Source organism: Haliotis cracherodii, unplaced genomic scaffold, assembly GCF_022045235.1.
Source record: "Haliotis cracherodii isolate W230 unplaced genomic scaffold, xgHalCrac1.p SCAF_21, whole genome shotgun sequence".
NCBI classification, from domain to species: domain Eukaryota; kingdom Metazoa; phylum Mollusca; class Gastropoda; order Lepetellida; family Haliotidae; genus Haliotis; species Haliotis cracherodii.
Window position 1 is genome coordinate 3,661,470 of NW_027266277.1, and position 13,213 is coordinate 3,674,682.

The following is a 13,213-nucleotide window of genomic DNA, read 5'->3' on the forward strand; positions in this document are numbered from 1 at the left end:
ATACTACTTCACTCGAACATAACAGGTGTTGAAAGCAAGTAGCATGAGAACTTTGTATGCTGACATGAGGTTGGCACACTTAAGAAAACTAAGCATGCTGCACATCACTTAAATGACATCATAGAGGCAAAAGATATGACGTCACAGTCATATGTAGAAAAGTGCAAAATTCCAAGCCTCAAAAATTGTTGCCCCAAAATTTGAAATACATATGTTTCTATCATGTTTTCTCCACATGGCCTTTGTATATTGTAGTATCTCCAAATTCCGAGCTCTCTGGTGTCCCCAAAACTTAAAATACATTTTCTTTGTGGATTTCTATCATGTTTTCTGCATGAAATGTATTGCCACACATTTACTTCTTAATACAGCAATATTATTCTGGGTTGGGCTTGTTTACCTCACAATGGCATGTACGTTTGATAATAATAGAAACTCCCGCACAAACTTTGAGTGAATGAGTATGGTTTTACGCTGCTTTTAGCAATATTCTCGCAATATCAGGGCGGGGCACAGAAGTTGGCTTCACACATTGTACCCATGTGGGGAATTGAACCCGGGTCTTTGTCATGACGAGGTACTCCACAGCCCCCACAAACTTGGAAATACACAAAATACATAATAGTCCAATAAAATGTGCAAAAACAATGCCTTAACTGTACTACATAAACAGAAAGCTTAATATTTCATATTCCTTTCATAACAACTTCAGACCAAAAGAACACTTATGAACAAAATTTTAATTCTAGGCCATGTATTTCCATAAGCCAAGTCTAAATCAGCCATTCAACCTAACTTTTGAAGAATTAAGTTACTTATGTATGCTAGGAATTAAGAAGATGCATTTTCAAATAAATTCCTATTTATAAATTGTCAATTAAGTGAATAAATTGGTCTTACCATCACTTTAGACCTCACAAGCATTCCTTACAAGAGTTCTATGTGCATGCTGCACAAACCACATGGTGATTCGACCATACCAATCTGTAGTTATCTCCCTTCTTATTAAGGTTGACATAAAATTGGTACTTGATAAAAAATGAAACATAACTTTCAAACCATTACAATTATTCATTATTGTATAATACTGTTGTTTGTTTGTTTGTTGTTAACACAACACTCAGATATATTCCAACTATATGATGGCAGTCTGTAAATAAACAAGTCTGGACCAGACAATCCAGTGATTGACATCAGGGGCATTGATCCATGCAATTGGGATATGATGACATGCATCAACTAAGTCAGTGAGCCTGACCACCCGATCCTGTTAGTCGCCTCTTATGACAAGCATACCTGTTACCGCAAGCATGGGTTGCTGAAGACCTATTCTACCCTGGATCTTTAGGGTCAACTGTTGTAATATGCTTTAGTCAAGTGGTGGACATATTATAAACCAGATTTTAAACCTCCTTAACCTATTGATTGAGAAAATTTCAGTTTCTTCTCATTATGTCATGCACAAAAGAGGGTGCAGGGTATTTATATGAACAGAAATATAAAACACTTTGTAATTCCCTGAAGCAAAAGAAAATGTATATAGTACCTCGACATTGTCTAACCATTCTCCTTTCTTTTGTCGCCTGTTTGCCATGCCACAATTACAGCATCGTCAATGGAATGTCCCAGTCGGGGGTCATGAAAATATTGACACATTCTCTCAGGAGACAGAATGGCCATACATTTTCTATTTTTCGTCTCATTGGCAAGCCACCCCTACTGAAAAACAACCAGTCCAAGAAATAATTATAAAATAAAAATATCTATCTTTGTTATGTCTCCCGCTAGCAGTATAGACACTCTTACACAATAAAGGAATCAGGAAGCTAGCTGCAGTTTTAACTCCACAGCAGAATGGCTTTCATATAAATAATTTACATAGCTATTTATTCATATTTTTATTTTGACAGACCTTGTGTGGAAAAGCTGGAATAAATCTGTGAAACATAAAATTAAAAAGTGTGGCCTACATAGTGTGGGTATTTGAGTTGATCGGAAGGTTTGTTAAAAACGTGTTGTTTTGGGGATTGGTCGCAAAATTGCATTTGAGGAGGTCCATCTTGTTTTGTTCAGTACATATATGAGGTGAGGTGAGGTGAGGTGAGGTGAGGTGAGGTGAGGTGAGGTGAGGTGAGGTGAGGTGAGGTAAGGTGAGGTGGGTTTAACGTCCCTTCCAAGACTATTGAACATACATAGCGACATGCATGCACGTGCATGTGTGTATGTGTGTGGTTGCTTGTACTAGTCCAGACTGATGCCGATTTTACAGTACTAGCCCACTAAGAAACCATGCCACATTTTGACATGAATACCCCACTCAGACACAGTATACAGACTCCAAGCTGACCAGTCCTTGTTTTTAGCCCCTTGAAGATGAGCGGCAGGCATGGTAACACCAAGTACCACCTTTTAACGTCTTTTGGCATGATACAGCTGGGGATTAAACCCCGGCCCTTCCGCTCTCTGGGCGGATGCTCTACCACTAGACCACGGAGGCTATTTGTACAAAATAGATAAGTTAATTTTAGAGTTCAGAGAATGATAATATGTTGGGAGTTAAACCTGGACCTGACATTTAATGAGCAGTGGCATGGACCACTGGGCCATGATGCTACGGTGAGGAAACTGATACAAGTGACTGATCATAAAAAAATTGTATCAAGAAATCTAAGACTAAAATAAATATAAAAGAAATGACCTTGAAATTGGTAAAAAAACTCAACAATTGATCAGATCAATGGATTAATATCATGTAATTTCATTTCTTGTATTTGCCAATTTCCTTGGCGATAATATAAACAAAACAAAACAAAACAAAACATGGTCAGGTTTGACTGAAGGTCACTATAATGATGAAAATCCATTTAAGTTCAGAAACTTAGAATGCAAGATATTTGTAATAAATGCCAGTTGTTTAGAAGTTGCTTTTTTTTGCAGCAAACCTGTTCTTGGGTTTTGGTTTCAATATTAATGACATCAAAGTAGGAATTGAAATTTTCATTCTTTCATTTGAACCAAATACTTTGTTTCTTTTTCAATACGAGAATCTATTAAAAAACAAGAAAAACAACTTAACAATAATATGAAGGAAGGAATCAGCTAATTACATGTTAATTGTAATTTTATTGGGTTTCTTTAATGCTCACAAACTCAAAATATTTTCTTTCTTAAAATTAACCTTCATTAGGAATAATGATAATTGAAATTTCATCTTAATGAGTGTTCGTTTGGTAAAACAATTGCTCATAAACGTTTTTAAACTTAAATCTTTGCAATATATTTAAGTTTGCATTTTAAAATATTTTAAGTTTGTTTATCTGGTAAATAAAAAATCAGAATTTAAGGAAAGTTATGTGGTGTTTGAGATATGCATCTGGGAAGAGAAATGTATTTCCAAGTGCAACGTTGTGGTTTGGTTTGGTGAAGTGTGCTGCAGATGTGGACAATGACACCGCAGCAAGAACGGGCCAGTATTTCCACAAAGCATCAGTGCTTTCATATTAGCAGCCTTTAAATACCCAAACCAAAATACATCAAAATTTGTCAGAAGAACGGCTTGGCAGCACCTTTGAAGTAAGGCTATTTGAGACCAGTGTTTCTCAGATTGAAATATTTTGTCAACATTGGTGAAGTGAAAATTTATCACTTGATGAATTTGACTTCGAGAGAAAGCGATTTTAAAGTTTACCCATGAAATTTTAACGAGAGAAAGACATGTTTCTCGTTGACAAATGACGTAAGGATGACATCTGCAGTTATAAGGCTTGTTGCGGGGTGGCAGTTTGCCATAGGCGCAATCTCTCTTCAGCCGAGTGATTTTTTAAATATTTTTAAAAAATTTTCACTGGCAGTCATGCCTTTTGCATAAATAGGCTTTGGTTGTATTTCTATATCTGCTGGGCATCTTGGTTATGAGATAGAAATTTGATTCTTGGATAGAGATGAATGTCTAAAGATCAACTGGTACGTTCAGCGTTCGGTTGAACTCTGTATTGTTCTTGTGGCTGTTTATTTACTTTGAGATATGATCTATGTTGATGCCTGTTCAGTTTGTAAGCATAAAAAAACAATAGATGTCTCAGTTTGAATGTTAGATAGACATGTTATTTCAAAAGTATTGTTTAGTTGATCATTAAGCTAAAGATCTCATCAGCTGTTTGGTGTGCTCTGAGAGTTGTTGATGAGGTAAATGTGTCATTGTGGCCATCCGTGCAGGGATCACATAGCTGGTCTTTTCAAACAATATCAACATGAGGTTAAATGGGATGATTCTGTTTCATGGAGTATATCATGTACTTTAAAAACATCAACAGTTATATTTTCATTCAGTTCAAAAATCATGCTGATGTTGATATTATTTTGCTTTTTTTAGATAAAATATATTTCAGATATAAAAAAGAAATAGAAATATTCTTTGTAAAACTACAAGTAGCATGATCTGCCAGTGACCCTTTGTGTTATTCTGGTTACAATTTCCCCTTTATCAGCCAGGTTTTCTAATTGTTTTTCTCATCGTTTCTCTCATTGTTTTTCTTATCTGTCAATCCATAATGAGAAATTTGATTACTGGTACAAAATTTATAGAAATTGAAAAAACTTCAAAGTAGGTCAGCATAGTAATTGAAATAATGTGTCATTAGAAAAACTATTTTTTCTCTTTATTTTACCTTATTGACAATCCTTTTCTCTTATCTTATTTTTTTATATTTAATTTATATTTTTTCTAACTCGACCACCAACCCTAAGATTTTTGAAAAATATAACAATAAGATGTTTGCATTTTTATCCATGGTTTTTCATTGTACAGAATATGTTCATGATTTGTGTTTTCTGTTTGTTTGTTGTTTGACATAGCATCATGACAATGGTCTGTAAATAATAAAGTCTTGACTTGACAATGACACCATTGATCTACGCATTTGGGATAGGATGACGTGCATCAACCAAGCCACCGAGTCTGACCATCTGATCCTGCTTGTCGCCTCCAATGACAAGCATGGGCAGCTGCAGACCAACTCTACATGACAGCAGCCTGTAAATTATAGAAATTGGGACCAGACAATCCAGTGATTACTGTTACATGCAACAATCCACACCGTTGAAATATGATGACATAACATTCATCCAGCTTTACAACTCTAAAACATTTCTTTCTCCGGATGTCGCACAATAAGATGAACATTGAGCATGACAAGAATGACCAAATATAATCCATATATTAGCCAAGTTCCTGACACAATACATTTCTCAGTGGTTCTCTATGTTTTTCATGTCATTTTGCAGCACTTGTCAAATGTGTTTTTGTTGACAAGTATTTGTGCACCAGATGCACCTGCAGCAGCAGCAGCAAGAGACGCATCAATCATGTGCACCAACACTGCAGTTCCTCCATGGATTCCAGAGGGTGCACTGTGCAGCTTATCCATGGCATGTGCATAGAGGTGCAGCCGATTGTTGGAGATAACAAATTGTTGCAACATGTTTACTGACTGAACTAGAGTGATGCAGATACTGTCTGATGGTGCCTGTTCTCCGAACAGTCCCTGACTCATCTGTCAGAAAGTTGCAGGAACATCTGGAGGACAGAGAAGTGTGACAATTATTTATTTGTTAGAAGATATCCAGAACTCAATGAAAATCATCATGTTTGCTTCACACGTAATGACAGCAATGTTGAAGCCATATTATGGATGAGATGTGGGATTGTGTCATGTTGTGGCAGGACACCTGTTTCCTGAACAGTTGCGTCATCATTGCAATATTACTTTAATTGGAGTGTTAATTAACTGATCGGACTCTGTCCCTTTTCGTTATAGAGATGAAGGTATATTGTGTTAATCAAAGCTAAAAAGATATTGTTCCATTTTTCTATTTCTCCTTTTGTTGTTGTTGGAGAAATGAGTTAATACCCTGAATGTGCACCAAAGCTATGAATATTATAAAAGAATGTGCCATGAGTCTAATGATGTTATTCCTGGAATAAATCCTTGAAACAAAAGACATTTTTAGAACAATTATATCAGTATTTCCACCCCACTTTCTGGCAAGGAGACCACCTCTGTGACCTAGTGGTAGAGTATCCGCCTGGAGAACAGAAGGTCTGGGGTTCGATCCCCAGCTGCGTCATACGAAAAGACGTTAAAAGGTCATACTTGTTGTTACTTGCTCTAAGGGGTTAAAACAAGGACTATCTGGCCCGGAGTCAGTATACTGAGTCTGAGTGGGGTATTCATGGCAAACTGTGGCTTTATATCTCAGTGGGCTTGCACTATAAAATGGGCATTAGCCCAGACTAGTACAAGCAGCATCACAGACAGACAGACAGACAGACAGACAGACAGACTTATGGCTCGATGGGAGTAAAGCCAGAAGTGGTGAAAGTGTTTCAGTAAATATTGACCATTTAGGTTAAACCAATGAGTACTAGTATGGTGCTGACAAACCAAGAAACATTACCAGATCAAAACAGGATTCAAACCCAGGATCACAGATTTATGGCACACCAAAGCGGGAATTGCAGCACCTTAGAAAACTGGGCCACCCATGCCATCTGAGAAGGATGTTGCCATACTTCCAGAGTTCAGTTAGCACATGGAGCTATGGTTGTCATGTGGACGAGGTGTCTGACCTCACATCACAGAGCTTAACATTATCAATGAGTCTGAGTCTGCATGTTACAGAAGACTGCAACTACTCACTTGCAAAAAGACCCATGGGTAACCATGGTCCTGAGCAATCTTTGTTTGTCGTATGGATTGTGTGGTGAGTTGGAGGATTGCGAAACATTTGCCCTGATGTCTTGGATCATTGTTTTTGATATCAATCACTGGATTGACTGGACCTGACTCAGTAATTTAGAGGCGGATGCAGTCATCTAACTGGAATATTACTGAGTGCAGCGTTAAGCAACAAACCAACAACAAATCTTGCCCAAAAGTTTAGATACCGTGGCCCTGACTGGTTTTGAAATTAGGGGCATGCTTTTTTTGTTCGTAAATGTGCAAAAAGGAAATCAGGTTATTTTTGGATACATACACCACCAACTAGTATTTTAATGACAGGCAAAAATACAGATTGAGTCATGTCCAATATCAGAGGTAAACATGGCCATGAAGCTCTTTCGTATCTGCAAAAAACATTAAGAGCAAAGGATTACAAAAATATTCCTAAATTGTTCCAGAGTGTTTGGCTGTGATATCTTCAGTGGTCATTTGTGATTGAACTTGTCTTCCATGACATTTTTTTTTATCTTAAAAGTCCAATGATATTTGAATGTATTGTTCCCCAGGGAAGGGCAGATAATCCATGGATGTAATTGAAATAGAGTCACAGACATCATGCTTATTTGTTTGATCAAATTTCAGAGGTTAGGAATTTAAAAAAAACGTGTTTGATTTGATTTGTTGAAAATGTGTTAACAAGGTCATTAGAAGATGAAGGTAACCTTATTTGATGATATGAAGTTGCTGCAACTCTTTAAATCACAGTGGTTTTGCAAAAAGTCCTCGACAGTAAATGTTGTGTTTTTCTTCTAAAAGTCAACAGTTTGGTTGCTGTGATTTATTTATTTGAAGATGGCACCAGTTTCATGTTTACAAGTGAGTCAGGAATGAGAGAGTGATAGAAGAGAGAGAAGGAATGAGCGAAGGTGTGAGAGAATTTTGTTTGTCTACTTAATGCTGTAGAATTGCTCCAATGTCCTAATGTGTCCAAAAAGTGTCTGTGCAAGGCTGACACCTGTGGGATTTGGGGTTAGGGAAGGTCCCCTGCAACCTATGCTAGATGTAAGTGTTGACTAAATGGGCCAGGTGGTAAGGCTCCCGGCTTGGTTGACAATGTGTCACCATACTCTCCTCATGAGAATTGTTGTTTGTGAAGATCTGGGTTAGAATTGGCCTTCCGCACCCCATGCTTGTCTCCCACCATGAAGATCTGGGTTAGAATTGGTCTTCAACAACCCATGCTTGTCTACCACCATGAAGATCTGGGTTAGAATTGGTCTTCAACAACCCATGCTTGTCTCCCACCATGAAGATCTGGGTTAGAATTGGTCTTCAACAACCCATGCTTGTCTACCACCATGAAGATCTGGGTTAGAATTGGTCTTCAGCAACCCATGCTTGTCTCCCACCATGAAGATCTGGGTTAGAACTGGTCTTCAGCAACCCATGCTTGTCTACCACCATGAAACTCAGGGTTAGAATTGGTCTTCAGTAACCCATGCTTGTCTCCCACCATGAAACTCAGGGTTAGAATTGGTCTTCAGCAACCCATGCTTGTCTACCACCATGAAGATCTGGGTTAGAATTGGTCTTCAACAACCCATGCTTGTCTCCCACCATGAAACTCAGGGTTAGAATTGGTCTTCAGCAACCCATGCTTGTCTACCACCATGAAGATCTGGGTTAGAATTGGTCTTCAACAACCCATGCTTGTCTCCCACCATGAAACTCAGGGTTAGAATTGGTCTTCAGCAACCCATGCTTGTCTACCACCATGAAGATCTGGGTTAGAATTGGTCTTCAGTAACCCATGCTTGTCTCCCACCATGAAGATCTGGGTTAGAATTGGTCTTCAGCAACCCATGCTTGTCTACCACCATGAAGATCTGGGTTAGAATTGGTCTTCAGTAACCCATGCTTGTCTCCCACCATGAAGATCTGGTTCAGAATTGGTCTACAGCAACCCCTGCTTGTCTATCACCAGTAAGATCTGGGGTTAGAATTGGTCTTCAGCAACCCATGCTTGTCTACCACCATGAAGATCTGGGTTAGAATTGGTCTTCAGTAACCCATGCTTGTCTCCCACCATGAAGATCTGGGTCAGAATTGGTCTACAGCAACCCCTGCTTGTCTATCACCATGAAGATCTGGGGTTAGAAATGGTCTTCAGAAACCCATGCTTGTCTCCCACCATGAAGATCCTGGTTAGAATTGGTCTTCAGTGCCCAATGCTTGTCGTAACAGGCATCCAACAGGATCTAGACCTGATTATTTATATAATACAGATCACTGTCATGTAACTGGAATATTGCTGAGTGCAGCATTAGACCAAGAAAAAAAAATGTTTACATAGTGGCAATAACAAAGAAATATTAAAATGGACTCATGAATTATTTTAGCGTTACAATAATGACGTCAGATTTTTGCAAAACATGTTCACATGTCCTGAACGATAACAGTAACATGTGTCAATCTGTTAATTTGCTGAAAAAAACAAATGTAAATATCAAGTAGAAATTATACGACTGATATCACATCTGATATTTAAGATGCAAACTCAATCAATAAACATGTAAAAAATACCAGAGCCCATATACATAACTAACAATTTTTGGATATACCGGTACATAAAATAAAGACAAATTCTTTCCTGGGATACAAGTGATGTTTGGCATGTTCTTTCTAAATTTGGCAAATATTTATTTCTTTGGGAAGCAAAGACATCACAGATAAACAGAACTTGGAACTCATCTTCAATAGACCCAGATTCACAATAAACAGTCAAGTTCCGTTACTATGATAATGTCAGATTAACGAAATTAAGTAGCATCAACGTTCGTGATCGAAAATAGGACAACTACACTATTGATAACGATACAAACACTAATTGTTCATTATGTGTTTATTGTTAAGAAAGTTTATTTCTGCAGCCGTTGTAATATGCAGCTACCAGCCGACTCATCTCGCATCAAAACATGGTGCTGTGTCCTCGCGGGCAGATGACCACGGAGAACGCTGATCACTGTGTCGGATTAACGTCTAAACAGCACTGATTTAATCAGTTCCTATCATTAGTGTCGGATAAAACTGATTGTCTAATTAACGAGTGTCCGATTAACGAGACTTGACTGTATACAAATCATATTTGCAGAGTATGTCTTCTGTTCTTCCTGATATCTTGTAAATTTAAACAATGTAAAGAGATTCTTAACTTACACATCACTCATAGCAGGGATTTGTCAATTACTGTAAACTATGTCTCAGGTTCAAACAGATTTGATGGAAGCAAAATGTGAAAGAAAGTGAGAGGATCTAATACTTTCCGACCAGTCTTGAATGAAAATATCAACCAGTTTTTGTTTCAAAGTAGAAACAAATGATAACTTATTTCCAACATATTGGGCAATCCAAACATTGGAGTGAGTGAGTGAGTTTGGTTTTACGCCGCTTTTAGCAATATTCCAGCAATATCACGGCGGGGGACACCAGAAATGGGCTTCACACATTGTACCCATGTCGGGAATCGAACCCGGGTCTTCGGCGTGACGAGCGAACGCTTTAACCACTAGGCTACCCGACCGCCCCCCAAACATTGGAAAAAACAAAAGAAAATAATAATTTTCTGACATGAGAAGCCCATGCCTGTTTGCCATTATTATCTAAAGATACTTACAACCTGTAACTCTGGTAAGGATGACGATAATGTGGCATACGTATACGTTTAATCCAATATTTAATTACTTTCATCTGAGTTTGGATGAATATGGTATAGCAATCAGTCTCCCCTAGCATAGCTTTATCTAAAGCAAACTTTCCAACAGCAAGAAAAATTTTAAAATATGATGCATGAACCTTTTCAAATTCTTCAAAATACCTGGTGCCCCAAATCTGTACTGTTCATAATACTTTTCTCAGGATCCACTTGATGTTTTAATTGCACAAGTTGCCCATGTGATACTTTGTAAGCATCAGTCCGGTATTCCTGGGTTTACCACTGTGGTAAATATCTTTGATCTGCATCACTTTGTGCTTTCTCCTCACTTTTATGTGTCGATACAACTAAAATACTGTTCAAAGTGGTGTTAAACCCAACCCACTCACTCACGCTCACCAGCATCAGCAGCACAAAATCTAAATTAAGATTTGGTTAAACTCTCTGCACACCTGCTCTAGAAAAACTAAGCTTTCACCATATTGCTTTCATTTCGAAATTGACTTTGAAAAGGTGTATCTTTATATAAGGTTCTGCCTTAATATAGTTAATATTTATGGCCTCCAAATGGATGTAGACAGTTGCTTTGTGAATAGAAATTCAGTCGACAATTAAATGACATCTCAAGTGACATGTCATGTGATTGGAGGGGGATTCCAAAGTCTTGTCTGTGATCTTATCTATCGGACTTTTTTACGAAAACACTTGTGTAACTCCGTTAAAAGGGCTATGAGATTTGATTTTCAACACAGAATCACCTCTTTGATCCACAATAATACCTGTTGCTGAAAATGATAATTTAATTTATTTCGTCAAGCCATGATAGTTCATGAGAAGAAATGTTAAGAGAAAAAGAAAATCTTGTCAAATAACTAAATTGAATGTGTGGCTTGAAAGACATAACTGCCATCAATGCAAAAGAGTTATTTGAGCTCGTAACGTTTAAGCTTATATGGTCATTGACCAGTTTGACTTGTATCATTAACAATGTCAATGTGTCTGTCAGCTATAACATTATGTAAGTCATACCGACTTAACCTTTTCCAGGTTAGTTTATGCTCTATGCTAAGTGCGGCAGGGGGAACCAATAATTAAGTGATAAACATTCAGTTTCAGGGCATTATTGAGTATTTGTTTGTTTGTTGTTTAACGTCATACTCAGCAATATTTTCCAGCTATATAGAGGTGGTCTGTAAATAATCGAGTCTGGACAAGACAATCCAGTGATTGACATCATAAGCATTGATCTACACAATTGGGATGCGATGACATGCATCAACTAGGTGAGCCAACCTGACCAACCGCCTCTTATGCAAAGCATGGGTTGTTGAAGACCTATTCTCTACCTGGTTCTTCACAGGTCTATTGTGAATCTGATGCCCTTGACATTCACATATTGAATACATAACACCTGACAACACTTATTGTTTATTCAACATTGTAAATACAAAATGTTTCTGTGGCACTCTCCTCCTATGTGTACTGACCGCGTCCTTGGTCTTGTGGTAGAGCGTCAGCCCAGAGACTGGAAGGTCCGCGGTTTGATCCCCAGGCACATCATACCAAAAGACGTTAAAAGATAGTATTTGTTGTTACCCTGTCTGTTGCTCGACATTAAGGGTCTAAAACAACGACTGGTTGGCTCGGAGTCAGTATGCTGTGTCTGAGTGGGGTATTCATGTTAAACTGCGGCATGGTATCTCAGTGAACTAGCACTATAAATCCGCATCAGTCCGGACCTACGCACGCACGGACGCACACACATTATGAAGCAGGGGACACATGACGTATGCTTCTGTGATGAAGCAGGGGACACAGGATGCATCTGTGATGAAGCAGGAGACACAAGATGCATCTGTGATGAAGCAGGGGACACAGGATGCATCTGTGATGAAGCAGGGGACACAGGATGCATCTGTGATGAAGCAGGGGACACAGGATGCATCTGTGATGAAGCAGGGGACACAGGATGCATCTGTGATGAAGCAGGAGACACAGGATGCATCTGTGATGAAGCAGGGGACACAGGATGCATCTGTGATGAAGCAGGGGACACAGGATGCATCTGTGATGAAGCAGGAGACACAGGATGCATCTGGGATGAAGCAGGGGACACAGGATGCATCTGGGATGAAGCAGGGGACACAGGATGCATCTGTGATGAAGCAGGGCACACAGGATGCATCTGTTATGAAGCAGGGGACACAGGATGCATCTGTTATGAAGCAGGGGACACATGACGTCTGCATCTGTTATGAAGCAGGGGACACATGACGTCTGCATCTGTGATGAAGCAGGGGACACATGACGTCTGCATCTGTGATGAAGCAGGGCACACAGGATGCATCTGTTATGAAGCAGGGGACACATGACGTCTGCATCTGTGATGAAGCAGGGGACACATGACGTCTGCATCTGTGATGAAGCAGGGGACACATGACGTCTGCATCTGTGATGAAGCAGGGGACACATGACGTCTGCATCTGTTATGAAGCAGGGGACACATGACGTCTGCATCTGTGATGAAGCAGGGGACACATGACGTCTGCATCTGTGATGAAGCAGGGGACACATGATGTCTGCATCTGTGAAGAAGCAGGGGACACAGGATGAATCTGTGATGAAGCAGGGGACACAGGATGCATCTGGGATGAAGCAGGAGACACAGGATGCATCTGTGAAGAAGCAGGGGACACAGGATGAATCTGTGATGAAGCAGGGGACACAGGATAAATCTGTGATGAAGCAGGAGACACAGGATGCATCTGTGAAGAAGCAG

At 39.1% G+C, this 13,213-nt stretch overlaps 1 protein-coding gene across 1 annotated transcript; it reads left to right on the plus strand.

Moving 5' to 3' along the window:
- The first annotated feature begins 12,216 nt into the window (after positions 1 to 12,216).
- On the plus strand, positions 12,217 to 12,708 carry LOC139471036 (knob-associated histidine-rich protein-like). Its single transcript, XM_071253338.1, has one exon. The coding sequence runs from the start codon at positions 12,217 to 12,219 to the stop codon at positions 12,706 to 12,708; it is 492 nt and encodes a 163-aa protein (XP_071109439.1).
- The last annotated feature ends 505 nt before the right edge of the window (positions 12,709 to 13,213 follow it).

Coding starts and splice junctions, on each gene's coding strand:
- LOC139471036 (XM_071253338.1), top strand. CDS start 12,217: ATGACGTATGCTTCTGTGATGAAGCAGGGGACACAGGATGCATCTGTG.